The sequence below is a fragment of the Verruconis gallopava genome, assembly GCF_000836295.1.
Source record: "Verruconis gallopava strain CBS 43764 unplaced genomic scaffold supercont1.22, whole genome shotgun sequence".
NCBI lineage: Eukaryota > Fungi > Ascomycota > Dothideomycetes > Venturiales > Sympoventuriaceae > Verruconis > Verruconis gallopava.
This window is the reverse complement of record NW_015622158.1, coordinates 174560-188664: the sequence shown is the minus strand read 5'-3', so window position 1 is coordinate 188664 and position 14105 is coordinate 174560. Positions and strand designations below refer to the sequence as shown.

At 47.4% G+C, this 14105-nt stretch overlaps 5 protein-coding genes across 6 annotated transcripts; 2 read left to right on the top strand and 3 right to left on the bottom strand.

Moving 5' to 3' along the window:
- Positions 1–5838: 5838 nt before the first annotated feature.
- Positions 5839–7217, top strand: PV09_06387 (uncharacterized protein). The gene is made up of 3 exons (XM_016360021.1): positions 5839–6066; positions 6121–6637; positions 6747–7217. The coding sequence occupies exons 1-3, from the start codon at positions 5938–5940 to the stop codon at positions 7067–7069; spliced, it is 969 nt and encodes a 322-aa protein (XP_016212103.1). The 5' UTR covers positions 5839–5937; the 3' UTR covers positions 7070–7217.
- PV09_06386 (uncharacterized protein) lies at positions 7159–8237 on the bottom strand (the record flags this gene model as incomplete). The annotated part of the gene is made up of 2 exons (XM_016360020.1): positions 7673–8237; positions 7159–7622 (listed from the first exon to the last, which is right to left on the bottom strand). The coding sequence occupies exons 1-2, from the start codon at positions 8058–8060 to the stop codon at positions 7159–7161; spliced, it is 852 nt and encodes a 283-aa protein (XP_016212102.1). The 5' UTR covers positions 8061–8237.
- Positions 8238–8583: 346 nt separating this feature from the next.
- On the top strand, positions 8584–10314 carry PV09_06385 (uncharacterized protein; the record flags this gene model as incomplete). Its single annotated transcript, XM_016360019.1, has 2 exons — positions 8584–9835; positions 9893–10314. 2 exons carry the CDS (start codon positions 8584–8586, stop codon positions 10312–10314), a joined length of 1674 nt encoding a protein of 557 aa, XP_016212101.1.
- Positions 10315–10859: 545 nt separating this feature from the next.
- Positions 10860–11628, bottom strand: PV09_06384 (uncharacterized protein; the record flags this gene model as incomplete). Its single annotated transcript, XM_016360018.1, has 3 exons — positions 10860–11334; positions 11399–11520; positions 11572–11628. The coding sequence occupies 3 exons, from the start codon at positions 11626–11628 to the stop codon at positions 10860–10862; spliced, it is 654 nt and encodes a 217-aa protein (XP_016212100.1).
- Positions 11629–11744: 116 nt separating this feature from the next.
- PV09_06383 lies at positions 11745–14069 on the bottom strand. 2 transcript variants are annotated; one of them, XM_016360017.1, is made up of 3 exons: positions 13712–14069; positions 12915–13656; positions 11745–12865 (listed from the first exon to the last, which is right to left on the bottom strand). In XM_016360017.1, exons 1-2 carry the CDS (start codon positions 13931–13933, stop codon positions 13054–13056), a joined length of 825 nt encoding a protein of 274 aa, XP_016212099.1. In that variant the 5' UTR covers positions 13934–14069; the 3' UTR covers positions 11745–12865; positions 12915–13053. The 2 variants fall into 2 exon arrangements, with proteins under 2 accessions (XP_016212099.1, XP_016212098.1); XM_016360016.1 differs by having other exon boundaries at positions 11745–13656.
- Between the last annotated feature and the right edge of the window lie 36 nt (positions 14070–14105).

The following is a 14105-nucleotide window of genomic DNA, read 5'->3' as shown; positions in this document are numbered from 1 at the left end:
AAGCAGTCCCGATGCGAGTCCAATATCAGATGCTTTGCAAAACAACGGCGCCAAGGCCAGAGATGCGAGTTCAATGAATCCCACAAAAAACGGACCTAGTATGGTCAACGCGACACCAGTATTCTTGTCCGCCGGGGCGAGTGATGCCAAAGCGCCAACAAACCCGACCATGCCGCACGCAGAGAAGATCAACCAATATCGAACATTGCCGCCCCATTTGATTATGGCTCCGGCGCAAATTTGACCCAGCGCCGTTGAACTCCCTACGGTGCACGACAGCCAGCCAGCGTAGTTCTTATCTGTTGTGAACATGGCGCTGACTTGCTGCGGCCAAAGTAGCACCGCTGAATAGTAGAACATACTGCCAAACTCGTTAGCTACGTCTAATATTAACCGTCAATCTGCATACCTGGCAACTGTAGCCTGTGCCACCAAGGACATAAAAGGAAGATTGGTGAAGAACTTCACCGGAATTGCAGGATAGGTCAATGTCATCAGACCTTCCCAGGTGAACAATATAGCAAGTAAAACGAAGCCAATGATGATCGAAGAGATAACTGCGGCGCTCTTCCATGGATAGATGGTACCCCCCCAACTGATTCCCATCAGGAAAATGGTGAGTCCTGCAGTCCAAAGGAAAATTCCAAGGTAGTCGAGCTGCTTGAGCAGCTGTCGCTTAGTCTTTCTCTCGTGAAGCAGCTCAAAGTTAGGCGGCCTATAGAAGAGAAAGAGCAAAAGTGCTGCGAGTCCGACTGCAATTATGTTGATGTAGTAGCACCATCGCCACCCGAGACCACTCGAGACGATATGGCGTGCCATGATTGGTCCAAACGCAGCGAATGGAGCGTTGCTTAGAAAGATGAAGGACAATATCATGGGACGATACTTGTTGGGCACGAGCTCGCCGAGCGCCACATTGAAGGACAACTGGACAGTCTCGCCAATACCGTAAACTGCGCTTCCAACGATCAAAGTGTCGATGTTTTTCGCGGTTGCACATACGATGATGCCAACGAGAGCGACCAGATTACCTCCGATGAAGAACCAACGTCGACCAAACAGATCACTCAGGCGTCCCAGGATGGTGTATGTGAAAGACAAAGCTAACGTTCGTGCAATATTGACCCAAGACAGGTATGGACTAGGTCCTAAGGTTCAAATGTCAATCAATTTGATATCTAGCAAGACAGGCACCAACATACCGATATCTGCATTGATTGTAGTCAAAATGCTAGTTGGCATCAATAAAAATATATATGCTGAAATAGCCGAGAGAGCGAAGCCAATAACTGTCCCTATGAACTGAAGCGAGTAGAAGTAGCCGCTTGGTAATTCATCCCCAAGGGCTTCCGATCTAATGGAAGATGCATCATCTGAGCTTTTTTCTCGCCTTGTGAACTCAACGTCAATGTGAGAGGATGTAGTCTCAATCTGGATCCGATCTGGCTTATCTGCCATCATGAATAAAGACAGTGCACAAATGTGCAAAGTGCAAACGTTTGAATATGATGTGAAGTTTGAGGGTAAGAAGGTTTAACAGTCTCAGATATCCTGGGTTCGATCATGATGTACGGCGATCATCTTATACAGGCATGCTCAACCGGCACTTAAGGGGTATAGGCGAGTTGTTCGTGGAGAACCAACCCCAGACGGAGAAGCGCCTCTGCGGGGGAAGCCCTTGGCTGGTGTGAATCTAACTTGGCGCATCAGGCGACTACTCCTTGGCTGTGACTTGCAGTACATCCCGCGATGATTCATTATCTGTGCTGCATCAGCCTCACGATAATCTGTGGCTTACTGCACATCTTGCCTGTTCCTGAACGGTAGTTCATTTTGCTCACGACATGAATAATGTCCTCAGATGCGAGATCATCAGCGTCACCGCTCTTTTTGATTGTCGGTACAATAGCGGAAAATCGGGCGAGCGGCAAGATGGTTCTAGAACATAATAATGATCTAAAATGGCCATGATCATAAACAAAGCTCACCATTTCTGCATATATCTGTCTGCAGCTGCTAGACCGATAAGCCACTTGCAATGAATCAGCTATGGATATTTGAGGTTCTATGTATATCAATGGAGACTATCCGATTCATTACGCAGATTTTACTGTTTCATGCAGGATGAGCAGATCCGAACATCCTCGGTGTCTTGCAACTCTTGAAATGAATCAATAACTTTTTTTTATAGTGTAGGAGCCATCAAGGCATGTAAGACAATATCAATGACACCGCACTGGCCATATAAAAGTATTATTGATAGAGAGTAATGATTTGTTACTGAGAGATCCATTTTCGCGCGCCCTATTTCTTATTGTAGGGTGCTCTGTCGACATGTAAATTTAGATTCCTCAAAAAATTCAATTCCTGGGTTAGTACAAAGTGCGAAATCACAATCTGCTGCCTTTCCATTGAGGTTCTCTTTTCTCTGCGAATGCTCTAAGACCCTCCAAAATATTTTCACCGCGCTGGAGCTCAGCGAACTCTCTTTCCAGAGTTATCTGAACAGCCCGTTCCACGGCAGCAGATTCCCAGCCTTGCCTCAACCCAGCGCGTGTGCATATTATAGCATCTGGGCTGTTCTTCGCAATCATCTCCGCATATTTGACAGCTTCTGCCACCACTTGATCCTTGGGCACGATTTTGTTGACTATGCCCCATTCCTTGAACTCTTGAGCTGTGGCGTTTCGTCCAGTCATAGCAAATTCTGAAGCCCGTTGCAAACCGATCGTTCTGATAAGCCTGGGTAGAGCACCTCCGATGGGAGAGACGCCGCGTTTCACCTCAGGAAGCGAGAAATATGCATCTTCTGCAGCAATCACGAGATCGCAATTGATAACAAACTCGCATCCTCCACCTGCTGCCAACCCATTCACTGCCGCTATAACGGGCTTTTTCCCCAGACGCCTACTCAAAGGCGTAAACGCAGGAGCGTTTCCCATCCGATTTCTGGGATCTGCATCATCGGCCATCGAATTGTTCCACTCTTTCAAGTCAGCTCCTGCGGAGAAAGCGCGCCCAGTTCCCGTGATGATAGCAACTGAAAGAGTTGGTTCCAAGTCGAACCACTTCCAAACACTATCCATCTCCCATTGACCCGCAGTTGACATAGCATTGAGAGCTTTTGGTCTGTTCATTCTGACCAAAAGGACCCGAGGAGCTGGGTATGACAGCTCTAGAAAAGTGGGTGTGGCTGGCGCTGGAGTTTCTGTCGGAGCCATGGTCTTTGGTTTCGAGATTGAATTCCGCTGTCCGAAGTCACAAAGATCCCAGAGTTGAGTCTTGGAATGTCATCGAGGGAGTTATAGTAGGCTTTGCGGTGATGTCTTGTGGTTGTACGTGCTCAATCGCGCAAACTGTATCTGAGCCATGCTCGAAGTAGAATATGCGACCTTCGGGAAATGATCGAAGATATGATTCATTGCTGATTCATTGTTTTCCCTCGTGCGAAATGTTTTAGCCTGGACCAGTCGGATTCTCCAACGACCAGCCATATGGCTGTAGTTTTCCGGGACCCGATGCGGGGTTACCCGGCGCTAACCAGGATTCACTTCCCTAAACGAGCGGCGCGAAATGCCAACCATCGTCACTTGTTTGATTGAGATCCGAGATTGCCAGGTCAAACTTTTCACCCCTATTAGTGGTTTGCCTCTGAGGGTTTGAGTTCGGACAGGTGACCGCAAATTGGATTTTACGTTTTGGAAATGGTTGCGAGTTCATGTGAAACTAGACTCGTACAACTTCAAATTATTTCATCTGTCACGAAGAGGGACACCTGTCGTAGTCTTGACGGAAATGAAAAGACCTATTAGGATTGGTAACGCCTCTGGAGCTATTGGGGATGGCATAGATCAAATTTATCATCTCGCAAAATCAGGGAACGTGGATGCCATAACGGCCGACTACTTAGCAGAATTCAACATCGCATGGAGGGCAATTGACCTGCAAAGCAACCCCGAATCTGGATACGAACCAAATTTCATAGAACAATTGGCCTGGGAAAATGGAGATGCAGCACGATTGATCGCAAGAAAAGGGATAAAGGTCGTACACGATGGTGGTGCTCTCAATCCCGAAGGCCTGGCAAAGAAGACCGACGAATACTTCAAAAGCTTAGGAATTCATGATGTAAAAATCAGTTGGGTCCAAGGAGACAATCTCACGAATGAGCTTAGAAATGGAAATTTGGGGGAGCTTAGGCACCTCGACCGACAAGACCTTGTGCTCACAGAGACGGAAGGCCAGGTTCTCGCCGCGAACGCGTACACCGGTATGTCAGGCATCGTCAAGGCATTAGTAGATGGGGCGCAGATAGTCATTTGCGGACGATGCACCGATGCAAGTCCTGTCATGGGCCTTGCTACGTGGTGGCACGATTGGAAGTTCAACGAGTATGATAAGCTTGCGGCAAGTCTGATGGCTGGTCACTTGATTGAGTGTGGTGCCTACGTCACCGGGGGCAACTTTTGTGGTGCGTCAGAGATCGAAAGTCTGTACGGCGTTGGGTATCCCATTGCAGAGATATCAGAAGATGGGTCGGTGGTGATCACGAAGCCAGACGGCTCAACAGGCGCAGTAACCATTGACACATGCAAAGCGCAGATACTATACGAGATACAAGGCCATATCTACTTGAACCCGGATGTAGTGGCAGATATTGAAAACGTTCAACTAGATCAGGTGGGCAAAGACAGAGTCAGACTAAGCGGCGTGAAAGGGACCCCACCTCCTCCAACTACAAAACTTGCAGTCTGCTTGCTAGGTGGCTATCAAGCTGAAATTTCCGGTTTTGCAGCGGGACTGGATGTCGAGTTCAAGTTCAATCTGTTCAAAAGTCAAGTCATGTCGAGGTTGTGTGAATCAGATTTCACCGTCGTCAGCATCGAGAAGTACGGATCCGCGAAGGCCAACCCGAGCTCGCAGCGGGAATCCACCGTACAATTCAGATGCTTTGTACAAGCGCCAAGGAAAGAGGCCATGCTTCAATTCAAGCGTGCTCTGTTCTACAACGGAATGCAAGGCTACTGTGGATTGCATTTGTCTATGGATTGGAGAACAATGGATCCAAGACCATATGTGCGATACTTCCCCGCCCTCATTGAGCAAAAAAAGGTTCATTTGAAGGTTTTTTCGGTGAATAGTTCCACGTATAGTGCGGTCTCACCAAGGGCAGAAATATCTTATCGACCGTCACCACCGCAAAGGATTTATGAGCCATTGGTCAACATCAAAGCCCTGCGCGGACTTGGTGAGACAGTTTCTGTTCCACTAGGAGACCTGGTCTTCGCTAGAAGTGGCGACAAAGGAGGAAACGCTAATGTGGGTTTCTGGGTGCGTTCGCCAGCGGCGTGGTCATGGCTGCGTTCATTTCTGACCACGTCGAAGCTCATTGAGCTTCTAGCAGATGATTGGGACCCATCTTATGTGGTCGAGCGTTGTGAATTTGTGAACCTGATGGCTGTCCACTTCGTTGTAAAGGGTATTTTACAAGACGGTGTAAGCAGCAGTAGTATAATCGATGGTTTCGCGAAGAGTTTTGGAGAGTTTCTACGCGCGCGCCACGTCGACGCTCCGAAAACTCTTGTGGATGCAGAAACGGTACGAAGGCGAGCATTAGCGACCCAAAAACTAGGCTCAAGATTGTAATTTAGTGATTTCGGACACTAAAAATTCATATGCCTATTTTACCTCTTATATTGTTTGTGTTGCTTTTATGCTGATTATAGCTGGGATGACACAGGGCTATCTCATAGAGTCGTTTAGTTCTAACGCAGTGCCGGAACCAGGCCGGCTGTCGGACCGGCGTGGTTCACGACGGGCCAGCCTTGTTCCCCCCCCCACCGTATCTACATCCGAGCTGAACGTGGAGTCTGTGGCATATAATTTGGGGTTCTGCCCTTGCAAGTGGGTTTCTTGAGCTATCTTCAGCATCTCACCATGGCAAGCAGCGACAGACCCGTGAAGCGCGCTGACGGCCGATATGACAACGTAGACTTCACAAAAGCAACTGGTTATAGATATCCGCCTGTCAAATGCAGCTGGAATCGAAGAGAAACTCTTCTATTTGTATGTACTCAATTTTCCTTAGCTTTGCAATGCACTGACTGTTTTCTCTTTCAGGCTAATGCCATTGGCTGTCAAGCTGATGAGAGGCACTTCTTGTACGAACTGCATCCGAACTTTGCTATTTTCCCAACATTTCCGGTAAACCTGCATTGGAAACAAACAGATTTCGACGTGTACGACTTTTTTGCCCGAGGCACGACGTCGGATGTTCCAGGTGTGCCACCATTCGACGGCCAGCGCTCTGTGGACGGTGAGCGTTCCATTGAGATTTTGAAGCAGCTGCCCGTGAGCTCTGAAGGCTATGACTTTGAAATTCACAATAAGGTCATAGGTGTGTATGATAAGGGTGGTGCGATGATCCTGGAGGCCGAGTCTGAGATGATTGACATGAAAACCAATACCGTCTATGTCAAGATTGCATCAACAGCATTCGGTATCGGCCAAGGTGGTTATGGTGGACCCCGAGGTCCTTCAAAACCAAGTCCGAAGATTCCAAATAGATCACCTGACGCCACTCATGTCTTTAAGACGACTGCTGAAACACCACTCTTGTATCGACTCTGTGGCGACTGTAGTAAGTTTGGAACCTATGTCCAGGGCAAAGAACATTGCTGACCTTCTCATTAGAGTACCTTATGTCTGCAATTGAGCCAATACTACCAATAAGCTAACAAAATTAGACAATCCAATGCATGCCGATGAAGACTTCGGAAGAAAGGCCGGCTTTAAAGGCTCCATCAACCACGGACTTTTGACTTGGAACATTGCTGCTAGAGGTCTTTTGAGGGTGGTTGGCAATTCCGATCCAAAACGATTCAAAGCATTTGGTGCGAGATTCAAGAGTGTCGTATACCCTGGTGATGAATTGGAAACGAGAATTTGGAAAGTTGGAAGCAAAGATGGCTGTGATGAGTATTTATTTGAGACTATTGTCAAGGGAGACGGAAGAGTGGCACTTTCGAACGGCTTTGCGAAGATCAAGCAGGAGGGTGCAAAACTTTAGCACTCCAAGTGACATAATTGCGATATTACATCTAAACACAGCTACGCCGAAGACGCTGAATGCTTGTACATAATAATCTCGAGGACGTTCTAGAGATAGCTGGGAAGCCACTTGGGATCCCGCTTTTCTCTATATGCTTTCAATCCCTCTTCCGCGTTCTTGCTCTTGAGCATAGCTTCTGCCCACAATTCCTCGCCTCTCTTTGTTGCTCGAATCACACCGGTTTCCCAAGCTTCCCTCGCGCCCATTCGAGAGAGAATAACACTATCTGGACTCAGTGACGCAATCTCAGACGCGTAATCTAGTGCTCTTTGAAGCAACTTCTCTTGTGGTACGATTTCTTTCACCAAGCCCCATTGAACAGCCTCTTTGGCCGACAGCACACGACCAGTCAACGCGAGATCCATCGTTCTGTGATTGCCAAAGAGCACCATACATCTCGGCAGGGCGCCTGCGAAAGCAACTACCCCTCGAAGCACTTCGGGTAGTCTAAAATCAGCATTCGGAGAGGCGAATATAACATCGGAATTCAAAACAATCTCGAATCCACCACCTGCAAGGTAGTAAGCGTCAATAGACTTCAATTTGGATGAGGAGCAATACCATGCGCATGACCGTTACATGCAACTATGATTGGTTTCTTCCCAGTCCTGTTGCTCATGCCTCCAAATCCGCCACTCGGATACTCGAAGGCGACATTATTTGTCTTGATGATATCCAGTCTCTGTTTGAGGTCCATGCCGGCACAAAAGGCCTTTTTACCCGCACCTGTAAAAACAGCACAACGCAGCTCAGGTTCCGCGTCGTACCACTTCCATAGCATACCAAGCTCAATTGTAGCCTCTACCGGCAGGCAATTCATATACTTTGGTCTATTGATGGTGACCAGCAGTACGTGCTTCCTGGGAAATTCCACAATGACATTTTCAACATGAGGATATGGGTTCTCTATCCAATCAGGTACCGGATTCTTCGTTCTTGGTGCGGACATTGCGCTCGTAGGATATCTCAATAGTAAAACCTTCAAAGCAAGCACTCAAAGGAGAACTGTTCTCTGTTTTCTTTGGGAGCTTGGATCTCAGTCGCATGCATTCTCATCGCAGACGAAGTAGCACGGATCAGAAACCTAGACTCATTCGTCATTCCGACATTTCATCCGAAAATTTTCCCGGGTTTTGTCGTTTGGATGAAGATAGGCATTGCCGTGGAACGCTGATCCACCGATAAACGACGGTGCTGACGATTTACCCCAGGTAGCTGTCAGTGTGGGGAGAGAGGCTAATGATTCATCGCTCGGATGGAGCACAAGCTGGGGAGGCTAGCTCTCCGGTAGAACGGATCGCGGCAAGTTGCACAGAACATGAATCAGTTTTTAAAGAATTAAAATACATAAATATTCGTTTCAAATTTAGCTCGGGGATCGTCGGTTGAATTATCAGGTGCGGGGAGATGTAGTGGAAGTGTATGAAAATCCTCGTGAAACTACGAGGAGCCACCCAGATTAATCAGGCACGATGACAATATATCGATCGAAGACAATTCTGATCCCTCAGGACCAGAACTTGACGGAGCTCCTCCATTCATCAGCATATCCAGAGCTACCGGAATCACACATAATATGCGGTGATAACTTGACGAACAGAAGCATCACGATTGGCGAGCTTAGAAACCGCGCGGGCAGAATAGCAAATGGGTTGAAGAAGGCGTTACGACCAAAAGATCAAACCAGATGGGCTATCATACTGCCCAACAGCGTTGAATTTCTCGAAATATCGCATGCTGTACTCTGGACCGGCGGTGTCATATGTCCTATAAACCATGCTCTAAAGGCAAGTGAGATCGGGCATGGTCTTGCAGTATCCCGTCCAGAATATGTCATTGTCTACGGACTAGTCTTGTCGGCCGTTCAGGAGGCTATTAAGATTGCAGGAGCAGAGCTGAAGAAGCAAGGAGTAAGATGGAAGAAGCCCCAGCTCATAACAACGATTGTTCGAGCAGGATGGCACGCGCATATCCCGGACGATTTCTTCGCACATGATGTTCTCACCATTCCACATCACAACGACACTTCGATTCGATTAGCCTCGATTCATTTGAGCTCTGGGACAACGGGGAAACCCAAGGGCGTTGAACTCACGCATTACAATTATGTGTCCAATTGCTACCAACTGTTCGATCACGACCCAGCTGTATACAATCCACGGAGCAAAACTGTTGCATACACACCTTGGGTGCATATCGGTGCTACGACAGTCCCTCTTTTTGTAGGACCATGGACGGGAATGTTTCATCACGCCATGCCAGCGTACAATCCTGAAAAGTTTGGTTCGCTTGTCGGTTCTATTCAAGCAACGATGTTTTCTGGAGTACCGTCTGTGGTAATTAGCATGGCTAACGGGGAAATGACTTCAAAATATGACTTCTCGAGAGCTCAGGTCATAAACGTTGGTGGAGCGCCATTCAAGAAAGAGATGGTGAAGAAACTATACTCCAGAGCACCTTGGAAACTAAACCAGGTTTACGGAATGACAGAGGCGGCTGGGTATGTTGCATATCAGAGGTTGAACGAAGAACCGCCAGAAGGATTTATAGGGAGCTTTCTTCCCAACATCGAAGCTCGCCTCATCAAGGAAGGCACGTGCGAAGATGTTGAAGTAGGAGGACCAGGAGAGCTGTGGATACGAGGACCCAATATCACCAGAGGCTATGCTTTCAATGAGGAGGCCAACTTAAGGGCCTTTCCTGAAAAGGGCTGGTATAATACTGGTAAGTTCATAGAACAACGAAATGTTTTGAATCTACGGCGGCGCTTACTCTAGCAAGGTGATGTTTGTGTGATAGACTCAGAAGGGCGAGTGGGTGTTGTTGGAAGGACAAAAGATCTTATCAAGTATAAGGGATTTCAAGTGTCGCCAGTCGAGCTAGAGAGCTACGTTAACTCACACCCTGATGTTCTCGAAGCAGGCGTCGGCGCTATATGGGACGAAAGTCAACTGACGGAGTTGCCAGCTGCGTGGGTTATTTTGAAGCCCCACGTTGGCGGAACAAACGCTATAAAAGCGGCCCTTGTGAATATCCAAAAAGCCATTGACGGACAGGTCTCAGGCTATAAAAAATTAAGAGGAGGCGTATGGTCGGTTCAGAGCTTGCCCAAAAACGCGACAGGCAAGATTTTGAGAAAGGAAATGGTGACTATGCGAGATGGTCCCTGCTCATTGGATCAACATATTCGTTCCAGACTTTAACTTCTTGGTTTGAGATCCATTAGCACAATTCCAAAGGCGATGAAATGATTCGTTTGGATCTTTGTGTCGTGCTCAAAAAATTCTTTCACAAGATTTGTCAATTGATCAAATTTTCCATACTCAAAGAATGTCTGATAAACCAAATTTTTCTCGGTACCTTTGCAGTGTTTAATTATTTAATCTTTGTGAACATCTTGAGAACCATGCCCTGGCTCTTGTGATTCATGTGATCAACGCAATCTACGTAGTGTCGTCCAGAATACCTACTCCACGCGAACAAGTTAGATCATCTTTATATGTAACGCTCACTTGTCGATAGTCCTCTCAGGAACGAGGATTCCATGAACATATTTCGAATTTCTCATGTATCTGTCCCTAAGTGTGGGAAAGAATAAACAGATTGCAGGCCGCATTGTGAACTTTAAATGTATACGTGCTTTGAGTGTCATCGTGTTGCTATTATCTCTAGCATACGTGCGAAGCTTATTGGTTCACAGAACTTGTAAGATTCTATGCTCTGTTGATTGTGCGTCAGCCTGAGCTTTCTATCGGTGCAAAAAGCCTCCAACTTTCTGGAGAAGATTATGCTCCAAACTTATCCTCCAGTCTTTCGTGTCTCGTATTGTTGCCTGCACGCCGCTGTTTTCCTTGACATGCACATCCCACAGATACTCCTTGCTCTCGTAGACCTCAAACGTATGCAGCGTGTCAGGTCTGTCTTTGGCGGCCATGACGCCATAAGAAAACGTGCCAGATTCAGACTTGGTCTCCTGAAATACCCTGTTCCAATAGGGAATCGACGCATCCCGCTTTCCTGGATGCCACTCGATCGTTGCAAACACAACGTATGGCTCATTCACTTTCGAGATCTCGGGTTTGGAGAAGAACATTCCATCTACGTAGTCAAGCTGTCGGATCAGCGGTTCTGTAGCCAGAATGTTTCCCGAGCCAATCCATTTTATCATGTCTTGTACAGGCGGTGAAGCCATGTGCGTATCAAAGGCGGCTTTAGTAGCGTACCTTAGTTATACATCATCAGCATATGGGTCTCCATGTCTAGAATTGGAAGTGAAACTTGACATACTCCTCAAGCACCCAACATGTCTTGTCATCGGCCTCGTCGCGTGGTACAAAAATTGCATATTGAGAAACTTCGGGCTCGCTTTTCAATGCGTAATCCGAAAGCGCTATCAGATGTTGTACATACTAGCTTGCGTTAATTCAATGTGACAGCTAGACATTGATTGGGATCTTGACCTCGTCGCGAATGGCTTTGGATGTTGTTGATAGCTTGCCGATCACAACTGGTGCCATATTGTACACTTTGAGTTTGTTCTTTCAAAGCTAACTCGTTTATTTCCTCCCTTTCCTTGTTGAAAACAATCACACACGGCACATGTCAAGGCCTGCTGGGAAGCTGATTCAATCTAGTGGAAGCTGAATTCTTAATATAAACATACAACAAAAGCATGATTGCTCTGCGCTTTAAGAAACAGACCAATCTTGGCTCCAATTCGGAAAATCAAGTCCAGCGATATCGAAGACCCTGGATCCCCACTGTCGTAATCAGACCAATGATTCATTGAGCCCCGCGTTCTGATGGACATATGCATTTGCTACTAACCACGTCCTTCTCGAGTTTTAATTCCTGATATCCCAAGTCAGACGGCCTCAACACAATATTTACGCTTTCATCAGAGCGATCAAAGTTCAGAACAAATGAACTGCACGTCTTTGATTCCAACCAGTCATCTAGCAATGCCCTGAAGCATTGCCCGAATCAATTTGTCGCTGGAACACCGGCAATGACAAGATACAAGGCAACGGTGGGAGTTGATGTATCACCATGTTTTCCTTCCTTCACAAAAGCCTCAGGAGCAATTGAACACGATGAGCCAAAACCTGGTCGCTGAAGAATTCCAAAACAGTATTCAAAGCAGTGGCCTGGATATGATTACTTCGAATTGTTCCAAATGCATATGTTTATCATCGCAAATGTGCGACGAGTCCACGATTTGGGACTAAATCAAGACATGATTAATAACCGCTGTTCAGATGCAAGTGAAAAGCACTGGATTCTCTCAGTCTGGCATGATCCATTTATAACGCACAGCAGTAGCTTTTGACACAATGGGATACTCTATGAGAGTGATGGAATTCCCGGAGATGGTCAATTTGCGAATTCACCTGCTCTGGAAACCAGATTGGCCTTTTCCCAGAAGCTATTCAAAATGTCGCTCCAAGTGCAAAACTACCAATGTCGATTTCTGTTTTTCTGGTGTGTATTTGTGTCAAGAAAATGCTGTCACAGTCGCGTCTTCGCACTCCCATGATTGCGAGAACTAGGGTCCAACAGCTAGTTTTATGCACGTCGAAGGGAAGAGCAATGCTCCGCGAAAAAAGCCATACGCAGGGCACAGAAACACCTGCTTTAGACCGGCTGCCTTGATGAAAGAGAACACGGCTTCCAGATTGAAACAAGGTCATTCAACCATATATCACACATTCAGCGGGAGACATTGTACGCTTCTGGACCTGCTGATTTGCCTGCCTACACATGCGTCAGCCATCATATATGAGGGTGCAGCTGTGCTTCATACAACCCTCTCAATCTATACGTGTCCCTGACCTCTTCAGACTTGTTCCACTTTGACTAGGGATCGGCATATTCTCGCGCATTTCAAAATATGTGAATCATATGACAAATCCGTGCTCTTACCCTATCACTGCAGTCCTTGTTCATCTATCGAACGATAATTCATCATCGCTTCGCTCTTCCGGTTCCATGACTCTCTCGATGAGCTGAAGGGTTGCTCTCAGAGGTAGTCCCACGACGTTGTCAAATGTACCTTCGATTCTTTCCACCAGAATGGAGCCCGTTCCTTGTATGCCATAGCCTCCAGCCTTGTCAGCACCTTCTCTTGTCTTGACATAGGCAAGAAGCAGCTCGTCAGACACAGTCCTGTCAAACCTGACCGTCGTCTCCTCCACGTGTGTTTCGAGCGCGTAGCCGGGGTCTTTGGCGCTCTCCAAAGGAGACATGCAAGCGACGGCAGTGTACACCTTGTGTTCCCCGGTGTCTCTCAGCATCGTGAGCATTTGAATGTGTTCTGCCTCGCTCCTGGGCTTCTCCAGAATGTCGCCAAAATGGCTGACGACGATGGTGTCGGCAGCGATGATGAGCGCCGGCTCACCCTTTTCAGTATTGTCTATCTCGCGCTTGTACACATCTATGGCCTTCTGAGTTGCGGTCTCGAGCACGTATTCCATCGCAGAAAGGCCACTCTTTTCGAGGTCTTCCGCGAAGCCGGAGGGGATGATTTCGAGCTTGGTGAGACCAATCTTCGAGACGAGTTCACATCAGCATTGTCCATCTAATATACACAGAAGGCCCCACCTGCGCAAGAAGCTGCCTCCTTCTAGGTGATTGCGAAGCCAGTATGACTCGTTTGCCTCTAATAGCATTCAACGCTGGTAGATCCAGCGGAGGCGGCGGTCGCGGTGGGCCACGCGGCCTAGTTGGGCTGGGAGGAGCAGCATTCGCGGCGGCCTCGTACGATGGAGGCGGTTCATTCGGTACTGCAGATGGCCCTGAGCCGTCTGCTCTCTTCTCGGACATTCTTGATATTTTTGTAGTCCACAGAGCGTAGGCGTTTCAAGCTAGCAAAACGTCACCACGCAAGCTAACTAGTGGAAGAGCTCCCCCCGATGTCGCTTGCGCTTGCTTAGAACTAACTTGTTTACCACACCTTATCTCGGTCCTTTCTCGATATTAACATTGGCACGGTCTG